At 46.5% G+C, this 11,061-nt stretch overlaps 1 protein-coding gene across 1 annotated transcript; it reads left to right on the plus strand.

Annotated features, from left to right (window-relative positions):
- The first annotated feature begins 4,136 nt into the window (after window positions 1-4,136).
- LOC132362804 (elongation factor 1-alpha 1-like) lies at window positions 4,137-5,847 on the plus strand. The gene has a single exon (XM_059917807.1). The coding sequence runs from the start codon at window positions 4,192-4,194 to the stop codon at window positions 5,578-5,580; it is 1,389 nt and encodes a 462-aa protein (XP_059773790.1). The 5' UTR covers window positions 4,137-4,191; the 3' UTR covers window positions 5,581-5,847.
- Window positions 5,848-11,061: the final 5,214 nt, after the last annotated feature.

Here is an 11,061-nt window from a genome sequence, read left to right on the forward strand (position 1 = left end):
GGAGGGAGATAGGTTGGGCATGTATTATTTTTCCTGCCCAACAACCATCCACCTTGGTTCAGTAAGGACACCCTGCTTATTCCTTTGGGAACCACTCCTCCTTCATCCGCTCCATGAGTCTCTAGTGCTGCCCACTCTATCCTCAGTTCTAGGGCTGGGGGTGTGGCCTAGGTCTGGCCAATCAGAGCATGGTATCTCTAGACCACAGCGATTGGTTCAGGGATAAGCTATACACAAGTTTGGCCAATCAGAGTCAGCCTTGGGACTTTCACCAGAACTTTTATGATAAAGGTGCTTTCTTCCCCCTGGGGTCCCTAAGAATGCAAGCCTGGAGATGTTGATGGCCATCTCTGTCACTGCCTGGGGAAGGCCTGCCTGAGAATGAAGCATACACACAGGAATAGCCGAGCAAACAGGGAAGGAAGGATGGAGGAATGCTGTAGGAGGCAACCTCCTAGATGGTCCCCATTGATCCTCACCTCCTGGGATTCATGACCTTGAATAGTCTCTTCTAAAACTGATTCAGAGCTGTTCTGTGTGTCCAATAGAATATGGAAGAAATGATTGTGTTTGACTTCCAAGCCCAGATCAAAAAAGGCATTGCAATTTTTGCCTTGGTCTCATGGATCACTCACTCCGGGGGAGGCCAGCTGCCATGCTGTGAGGACACTTAAGCAGCCCTGCAGAGAGGCCCATGAGGGAAGAAAGTAAAGCCTCCTGCCAACAGCCAGCACCGACTGGACAGCCATGTGAATGAACCACTTTTGATATGGATACTGCAGCCCCGACCATCTGGCCTGCAACCTCATTAGAGACCTCAAGCCAGACCATCCTGCTAAGCTGCTCCTGAATTCTTGAAACTCTGAATTTGAGAAAATCCTAATTGATTTTTGTTGTTTTAAGCCATAAATTTTAGGATGATTTGTTACCCAGCATTTAATAACTAATACAGATAAATTGATTACTGATTATTTTATTTGAGAACCTGGATCCTAAAACTAGAGATACTCTCAAGAATTCTCAGTTACATGCACCAATTAAAACCAATTTGAATGGACTTCCATCGCTTTCAAAGAAGTCCTGACTGATACAAAGTAATTTGTGGGAAATGAAGGGAAGACAGAATGCAGCAATTCCTTAATTCTGCTGGAAGAGAGGCAGGCCATGGAAGACTTCCTGGAACAGAAACACAACAACAGGACGGCAGGAGTAGAGGCACCACTTCAACAATTGTTTTCAAAAGTTGATGTGACAGTTATTGGGACTTCTCCGCGGCATGTGGGATCTTCCCAGACCAGGGCTTGAACCCACGTCCCCTGCATTGGTAGGCAGAGTCTCAACCACTGCACCACCAGGGAAGCCCCTTTCATCAGTTCTTGATTGCAGTTCTTGAATACAGTCCATGGCCTAGAGCTGGTCCTATGTTGCCTCCTTCTTCCTGATGAGAAGCCAGCTCTCCCTCCAAATGGAAGGGGCCTTTTAACTTATTTTATTTATATTTATTTTGGGCCGTGTTGGGTCTTCATTGCTGCACGTGGGCTTTCTCTAGTTGTGGTGAGCGGGGGCTACTCTTTGTTGCGGTGCCCGGGCTTCTCATTGTGGTGGCTTCACTTGTTGTGGAGCACGGGCTCTAGGCGCATGGGCTTCAGTAGTTGTGGCTCGCGGGCTCTAGAGCACAGGTTCAGTAGTTGCGGCGCATGGGCTTATTTGCTCCACAGCATGTGGGATCTTCCTGGACAAGGGCTTGAACCCATGTCCCCCTGCACTGGCAGGCGGATTCTTAACCACTGCGCCACCAGGGAAGCCTGGAAGGGGCCTTTAAAACAGGTCTTCACAACGAATAGGGCTTTGCAGGTGGGAAAGGGAGAGAACAGCTTCCAGGCAGTGTGAGTACTACAACTTCACAGAAACCTGAATGTAGCATGTCAAATGAAGAATGTGATGAGCACAGGGTGCTTTGTAGGGAATGTGAGATGAGGCATCCAGTCTGTTGGGACTGGAGATGGACATTCATGGGTATTTGGATGTTCAACATCTATTCCCCCTTCCTCTTCCTCTAGTCTCCCAGTTTCTATTTGGGGTCACCCCTCCCCCATTGTGTGGGGGAAGGGTAATTTCTAGTGATCACCTCCCACTCTGGAAGCCTAATGGACCAGATCACCCTCTCCCTACATTAACATAGTCAGAGGGGCCTAAACGTGGCCAATGGGCACTCTCTCCCAGGACTCTGAATCCTGAACAGGCCACCCAAGGATCGTGAAAAGAGCTGGGGTTGGAAGTCTGCCATTGCACCAACTGTGCCCCGACCAGATTGTCCCTGCTACATGGCATAAGTCAGGATGCCTTCCAAAAGCTAAGCTTAAGTAGCAAGGAAATTCAAATGCATCATTTCGTATCATAAGAGATCTAGAGTGGAGGGGCTCCAGGAACAGTGCTTTCAGTGGTTTAACAATGTCATCAAGAACCCATGTTCTTTCTTCTTTTTGTTTACTATGGTCCTCAGTGTGTATACCTTCAGGCTGATTCCCTCATGGTCACAAGATGGCTGCCACAGCTCCAAGAATCACGTCTAAACTCCAATGAAGAGGAACCTTCCCTTCCAGTAGATCTTTCTTAGAAATGAGGAAACCTTCCTCCCAAAAAAATCCCAAGCAGACCTCCCCTCATGGCTCAATGGCCACAACTGGGTTACCTGACACTCCTAAACCAATCTCTGGCAAGGGTAAGGGGATCTCCTGTCTTAGGCCAATCAACCCTGGAGCCAAGTCAGGCTGTGAGGTAAAGTGGCCACAGGAACAGAATTGGGACTCTGCAAAAGAGGAAGGGGAGTGGTATTGGATATTAGTTAGACAACCAAAGTGTCTGCTGTAATTCCTGCTTCCAGATCCTCTAGTGGCCCTTAATGCCTTCTTATTTCCAAGCCTATTCCTTCTAGTTGATGCTATGAACCGCTGAGGGCATTCCCATAAAGTAAATTCCCTTTTGTTTAAGTAGCTAGAGCCACGTTCTCTTGCTTGCAGCCAAGGCCTTTCACTCTCCCTTATCCCTCAAGTCTAACCAGCCTCCAAGTTCTGTTCATTACACCGCCCACATATTTCTCAAATCCCTCCACTTCTCTCCATTCCTACTTCCTTTCTTTGACTTCTGTAAAATTAAAGGTATATACAGTGGCGGAACATAATTTGAGAACCTCTGGTGGACATCTGTCTTTTCCCTTCTTTAGCATTCATTCTCCCTTTATCTAGTAAGAGTCCTCAATGTTCCTTTGGGGAGGGGCCCATTCCCCCTTCCATCAAGTGGATATAAGAAAGCTTACCCCATCCCTCAGCTGAGGGTGGAGTGGGCATGTGATCCAGACCTGGTCAATTAGAACACTGCCTCTTTAGGAAAACTCAGGGTGCTAGATCCCTTATTCAAAGAGGAACATTTCTCATATTTGTTCATTCTAGTTTATTTTCATTTAAAATCTTTTAGGTTAAGTTTAAGCTCTTTAAGAGTTAGTTTTGGAAATTGAAACACATTACTAATACTGTAGGAATTGGTGAGGCCTTGACTTAAAACTTTCTTTGTACTGTGATTTCCTTTTGGGTGTATTTTGCTAAATGAAACTTGTTAAATTTTTTGTTAACTAAATTTTTTCTTAAAATAAAGAGACTTTTTCACAATGAAGAAAAAAAACCCTGCCTCTTTCTGTTCTCAGTGATTGGTTCAAAATGAACACCTGACCCAAATCAAACCAATGAGAGGCAACCCCGGGATTTTTGCTGGAATCAAGATAGAGGCTTTCTCTTTCTATAAAAGTTGCCATGTTGGTAGGAAGTGAGGTTGAAGCTGCTGGCAGCCGTCTTTAAAAGCCGAGTCAGAATATGGGAAAGACAAATTTTGAGTGACACCATTTGAGACCTGGGATGCAATGACACTTGAAATCAGAACCACCACCTACACTTTTCAGTTACTTAAACCAACAAATTCCGGTTTTTTACTTAAGCCGGTTTTAGTTGCAACCAAAAGTCCTAACTGATGCAAGCAAGAATTCATACATTGTTACCATGAAGTTCCTAAAACAAAACAAAACCGCTAGTGATCAGCACTGTAAGTCAGTAGCTTAAAGAATAGGAAAACAGCTTTTTCGCAACGGGTTTGTCGCCAGGACACAGGTGTCGTGAAAACCACCGCTAAACCTAAGCAAAAATGGGAAAGGAGAAGACTCACATCAACATCGTTGTCATCGGACACGTAGATTCGGGGAAGTCCACCACTACTGGCCATCTGATCTACAAATGTAGTGGGATCGACAAGAGAACCATTGAAAAGTTCGAGAAGGAGGCTGCCGAGATGGGGAAGGGCTCCTTCAAGTATGCCTGGGTCTTCTACAAACTGAAAGCTGAACGGGAGCGTGGTATCACCATTGATATCTCCCTATGGAAATTCGAGACCAGCAAGTACTATGTGACCATCATTGATGCCCCAGGACACAGAGACTTCATCAAAAACATGATTACAGGAACATCCCAGGCTGACTGTGCTGTCCTGATTGTTGCTGCTGGTGTTGGTGAATTTGAAGCAGGTATTTCCAAGAATGGGCAGACCCGTGAGCATGCCCTTCTGGCCTACACTCTGGGTGTGAAACAGCTAATTGTTGGAGTTAACAAAATGGATTCCACCGAGCCACCCTGCAGCCAGAAGAGATACGAGGAAATTGTAAAGGAAGTCAGCACCTACATTAAGAAAATTGGCTACGACCCCGACACAGTAGCATTTGTGCCAATTTCTGGCTGGAATGGTGACAACATGCTGGAGCCAAGTGCTAACATGCCATGGTTCAAGGGATGGAAAGTCACCCGTAAAGATGGCAATGCCAGTGGGACCACACTGCTTGAAGCTCTGGATTGCATCCTGCCACCAACTCGCCCAACTGACAAGCCCTTGCGTTTGCCCCTCCAGGACGTCTACAAAATTGGTGGTATCGGCACTGTCCCTGTGGGTCGAGTGGAGACTGGTGTTCTCAAACCTGGCATGGTGGTCACCTTTGCTCCAGTCAACATGACAACTGAAGTGAAATCTGTTGAAATGCACCATGAAGCTTTGAGTGAAGCCCTTCCTGGGGACAACGTGGGCTTCAAAGTCAAGAACGTGTCTGTCAAAGATGTTCGTCGTGGCAATGTGGCTGGTGACAGCAAGAATGACCCGCCAATGGAAGCAGCTGGCTTCACAGCTCAGGTGATTATCTTGAACCATCCAGGCCAAATCAGTGCCGGCTATACATCTGTGCTGGATTGTCACACAGCTCACATTGACTGCAAGTTTGCTGAGCTGAAGGAGAAGATAGATCGTCATTCTGGGAAAAAGCTGGAAGATGGCCCCAAATTCTTGAAATCTGGTGATGCTGCCATCGTTGATATGGTTCCTGGCAAACCCATGTGTGTTGAGAGCTTCTCTGACTACCCTCCTCTGGGCCGCTTTGCTGTTCGTGACATGAGACAGACGGTTGCTGTGGGTGTCATCAAAGCAGTAGACAAGAAGGCAGCTGGCGCTGGCAAGGTCACCAAGTCCGCCCAGAAAGCTCAGAGGGCTAAATGAATATTATCCCCAGTACCTGCCACCCCAGTCTTAATCAGTGGTGGAAGAACGGTCTCAGAACTGTTTGTCTCAATTGGCCATTTAAGTTTAATAGCAAAAGACTGGTTAATGATAACAATGCATCGTAAAACCTTCAGAAGGAAAGGAGAATGTGTTTGTGGACCATTTGTTTTGTGTGTGGCAGTTTTAAGTTATTAGTTTTTAAAATCAGTACTTTTTAATGGAAACAACTTGACCAAAAATCTGTCACAGAATTTGAGACCCATTAAAAAAGTTTAATGAGGAAAAAAAAAAGAATAGGAAAACAATGACCTTAGAAGCAGGGACTGGAGGGAAAAAAACAGCAACGAACTTCAATCAGGAAACCTTCAGTCTATAGGAGTTTACAAAGAAACTTTCCCATGTGGACACCCCCCGCCTCAGCAATTTCTACACGCGTGCCCAGTTCCCCCTGAACATCTGGGTCCCTTCCATCAACTGCTTTGTATCAGAGCAGAAAGGCACCATCTCCTCACCCTGGTTTCTGTCTTTCCATACCTGGGGTGTCAGTCTATGGGATGAGAAGGGAGAAACCATCAAGTTCCTGCTCACAGGTGCCTGGATCCACAGACACACACAGACCCCACTCCTCTGTAGCAGAGACTTGGGGGCGTACATTTCAAGAGGTGGCAGAACTGCCTATTCAAAGACAAGTTTAGGGGGTCAGAAGGTACCCAGCCCATCATCCTTCATTCCTCCTCACTCGGTGGCACCATTTTTATCCCAGTCTTTCAGGCCACCATAATGGAACATTTGTACAAATGGAAGCCACTCCTTCCTCCAGACCAGCGCTGCCTGTCAGAACTTCTGCAATGATGGAAATATTCTCTACCTGTGTTCTCCAATACAGTAGCCATTAGTCACATGTGGCTATTGAGCACTTGAAAAGTGGCTAGTATGACGGAGGAACTGAATTTTCATTTTATTTAATTTTAATTTAAATTTAAATAGCCACACGTGGCCAGTGGCTACCATACTGGACAGTGCAGCTCCACAGTGTGACAAGAGGGAGAGGTGTATGAAATACTGTTGGAGAGCTACACAGGCCCAGATCAAGTTGGGCCCTGGTAGGCCAAGGGGAAGAGTTTGGGTTTTATTTTTAAGTGTAATGGGAGGTGTCTTAGTTATCTACTGCAGCTAATAAGAGATGACAAATTGCTCCCAAATTTAGCGGCTTAAACTACAAACATTTACAGGCATACCTCACTTTATTGCACTTTGAAGAGAGTGCGACTGGGGTAGGGTCCACTTCCAAGTTCATTCACAAGGCTGTTGGCCTCAAGTCCTTCTTGACTGTTGGCCAGAGACCTCAGTTCTGGCCATGTAGGCCTCTCCATAGAGCAGCTTCCTTGAGTGTGAGCCAGCAAGGGGGTGAGAAGGCACCTAAAACAGAAGCCACAGCCTTTTAGTAACTTGATCTTGGAAGTGACATTTCAACACTTTGGCTGCATTCTTTTCACTAGGAGTGAGTCATTAGGTCCAGTCCATGCTTGAGAAAAGGGGATCGCATCAGGGGGTGAATATCAGGAGGGGGGATCACTGGGGTCATCTTAGAGGCTGCCCACCCCAGGAAGCCACCAGGGGGTCCTGAGCAGGAGAGTGACAGGACCAGGTTGATTGTTTCTAAAATAAGCAATAGAGTCACATGATACAAGATTAAAGTCCAAAAGCATATAAGGGGACTTCCCTGGTGGTCCAATGGTAAAGAATCTGTCTGCCAATGCAGGGGACGCGGGTTCGATCCCTGGTCAGGGAACTAAGATCCCACATGCCGCGGGGCTACTGAGCCCTTGCACCTCAACTAGAAAGCACACGCGCCACAACTACAGAGCCCACCTGCCCTGGAGCCCACACGCCACAACTAGAGAGAGGCCCACGCAACGCAACAGAAAAAAGATCCCGCATGCTACAACAAGGACCTGACACAGCCAAAAATAAAAATAAAATTAATTAAATAAATAAATACAAATCATTTAAAAAACAAAACAAAAAACAAAAACAAAGGGTATAAGATGAAAAGCCCCCCTCCAGCCCTGTCCCCAGCCACTTAACTCCCCCTTCCTATAGGCAACCAATGTTCCTGTACCTCGTGTGGCCTTCCAGAGGGGGGTCCATGCGTACAGAAGCAGATTCATCTGTGGGAGTTAGTGTTGTTCACTAAATATTTCCAATTCTATTCTCCTTCCGGGCGTATAGTCGTTATTCCAGAATCTATTTCTGTGTAGCAAACCACTCACAACTTAGTGGCATAAAACACCAACTTATTAGGCTGATGGAATTTGCAGGTTGGGAATTCAGGCAGGACACAGCAGGGATGGCTGTCTGCACCACAATGCCAGGGGCCTCAGCTGGGGCTGATGGGAATGCCCGGGAGCTGGAATCACCCAGGGGCTTCTTGTGCTCTAGGTGGGACAACTGGAAGGCTGGGCTCAGCTGGAACTGTCAACCATAGCAGAGCACCTACCTACACATGACCAATCTATTCAGTGTGGGCTTATCACATCACAGCACAGCTGATGAGCCTGAAGGAACATCCTGAGAGAAGCTTCTAGAGAACAAGCATTGCAAGAAACCCAGGCTCCATGGCCTTTTGTGACCTGGCCTCAGATCTCATGTGTATCACTTCCACCATATTCTACTGATGACAAGAGTCACTAAGGCCAGGCCAGAGGTAAGGGCAGGGAAATGAGAGCCCACCTCTTGCTGTGTGGGTGGCAAGGTCACACCGCAGAAATGCCTGTGGGATGGGAGTGTATTGCTACACTCATCTTTGGAAAATACAATCTCCCACAGTGGTGTTGGACTTCCACACCCCTCTCAACTTAGTTGTGGCCATGTGGTTGCCTTAACCAATGAAATGTGAGCAGAAGTGACTTGTGTCACTTTCAGATGCAAGCTTTAAGGGCCATCATATGATTCCCCACATTTCCTTTTACTGCCTGACATTGCAGAAGCGCAGATTGACAGGGAGGCCCTAGTGTCCTGGGTCCCTGAGTGACTACTCCTAGTGGAGCCTCCTCACTTCCCAACAACCTGCACTGGACACAGGGTGTACCTGAGAAATAAACTTTTGTTGCTTTAAGTCACTGAAATTTGGGGATTGTTTGTTACTGCAGCATAACCTAGCCTATCCTGACCTTTTGTATACAACTACTAGCAAACCTTACCCACTGTTCTGCACTTTGCTTTTTTCAATTTTTTAAAGATTTTTAAAATATTTATTTAATTTATTTATTTGGCTGCGCCAGGTCTTAGTTGCGGCATGCAGGATCTTTTAGTTGAGGCATGCGGGATCTAGTTCCCTGACCAGGGATTGAACCCAGGCCCCCTGCATTGGGAGCACGGAGTCTTAGCCACTGGACCACCAGAGAAGTCCTGCTTTTTTTATTTAACAATATATCTTGGAGATTGTTTATATCAGTACATGAAGAGCACCCCCACAGTTTTTTTTTTTAAAGCTACATAGTATTCCTGTACAGGAAAGGACCAAATTTTACTTAACTAGTCCCTATTAAGGACAATTAGTACATTTGGTGTTTTTGGACAATGCTGCAGTGAGCAACCTTGAATATTCATTTCTTATTTTGCTTGAGTGCAATTATATTTGTAGGATAAACCCTAGAAGTGCATATGTCAGACGAATGGTGGCAGACTTCCCTTTTAAAAAGGATCACTTTGGTCATAGCTAGAGAACAGGTTGAAGAGTCAGAACCCAAGAGTTGTGTGTGATACCATCCCCTCCTCACCCCATATCAATCACCAAGTCTTATTCATTTGAGCTCTATGATAGCTCTCAACCTGGCCACTTGTCTGCACCCACTGGCCACCGCCCCAGCACAGTGCATCATTCCTCTCTCCGATGATTCCTCTTAAAAGGGTCTCCCACCTGTCTTACTCAGGATACTTGGCTCTAAACAATGAAGCCAATTCTGGGTAACTTAGGCAGACAAGGAACTGATTGGATGCTCTTGGGTGCTTGCTGAATTCCCCTACCCCAGGAAGGGCCTGGCTCGACCACCTCCCCCTCTTCTTCCACTGCCACCATAATGAACCCTAAATGGTCCTCTGATGTCTTATGTTAATCATTTGCTTTGGATTTCAAAGACCTGCTTGCAAACATTGGAAATGCTCCAGGTACCAGGGACCTTAGAGAGGAAATTCTGCCTCCTGATTTCCCTAGTGGAAAGCAGGGCCTGCCTCTGCATTTTATAGGTTTCCTCCCAAAGGGGAGGGGTGTTCAGATGCTGGGCATCAAAACAATCAGTGTTTACAAGTCAGCCTAAGCCCCTCTCTCCTCACCCTTCACCCCACCCATAGCACAGTGTGGCTGAGTCAGCAAATATGATCAAACTACTCCCTGGTTTAGCACACCCTGGACAGCTCCCCACTACTCTCAAAATGAAGTCCAGACTCCTTACCTAGCTTCCAAGGACCTCCCTGATCCAGGCCTCTTCAAGGCCTCCCCATGCACACCCCAATGTGTACCTGAAACTCTAGTTCAATGCTCTGCCCTCAGGTGCCAAATGCATGAGCCCCTAACCACCTTCCTCTACAGAACTCTGAACATGTGTTGGCCCTCTATCCAGAGGCTCTTTCCCTCCCACTCCAGTTACCTCTGAAACCTGCACATTCTCACTTAACTCTCAGGTCTCACTTAGACACAACACCCTTCACTGGGTGAGGTACCTGCCCTTTGTCCTACTGGCCACTGTGTTTCCTTCCTTCAAAGTACTTTTCTTTATTCCCCAAAGTATCCTAGATCCATGCACTTTTCTCCATCTCCACTGCCACTTTCTCAGTCCAAGCAACCATCCTCTCTCTCCTGCAATTCAGTAGGCTCCCAACTGCTCACTGTGCTTCCACTCTTGGCCCCCTGAAAGTCTACTAGCTAGAGTGATCTTTTAAAAGTGTAAGTCAGGAACTTCCCTGGTGGTCCAGTGGTTAAGACTCCGTGCTCCCAATGCAGGGGGTGTGGGTTCAATCCCTGGTCGGGGAACTAAGATCCCACATGCCACGTGGCCTAAAAATAAAATAAAAGTATAAATCATCCTTTCAAAGGCTCCACATTTCATTTAAGAAAAACAAACTCCTCTCCGTGGTTTACAAAGCCTTTCAGGATCTACCTAGAATCTCTGCTCCTTCAACTCATCTCAGACTTTTGGGCCCTGAAGCTACACAGGCCTTCTTCCTGTTCCTTGAACATACCAAACTTACTCTAGGCTCAAAGCTTTGCACTTGCTGTTGCCTCTGCTTGAAACTCTGTTCCCCTAGATCTTTGTGTGGTTGGATCTGCTCAAATGTCACACCCTGAGACCATTTCCCCTATTTTGTCTTAATGTCTCAATAGCACTTGTCACTCCCTTAGACCATCCCATTTATTTGTTTACTCATAGGATTACCATATTTATCCCCCTTCTAGCAGGTAGGCAGAGAGATTGACAA

The sequence above is a fragment of the Balaenoptera ricei genome, chromosome 3 (genome assembly GCF_028023285.1).
Source record: "Balaenoptera ricei isolate mBalRic1 chromosome 3, mBalRic1.hap2, whole genome shotgun sequence".
Lineage (NCBI taxonomy): Eukaryota > Metazoa > Chordata > Mammalia > Artiodactyla > Balaenopteridae > Balaenoptera > Balaenoptera ricei.

What these genes read in the sequence shown, in the direction of transcription:
- LOC132362804 (XM_059917807.1), top strand. Translation starts at nt 4,192, where the DNA reads ATGGGAAAGGAGAAGACTCACATCAACATCGTTGTCATCGGACACGTA.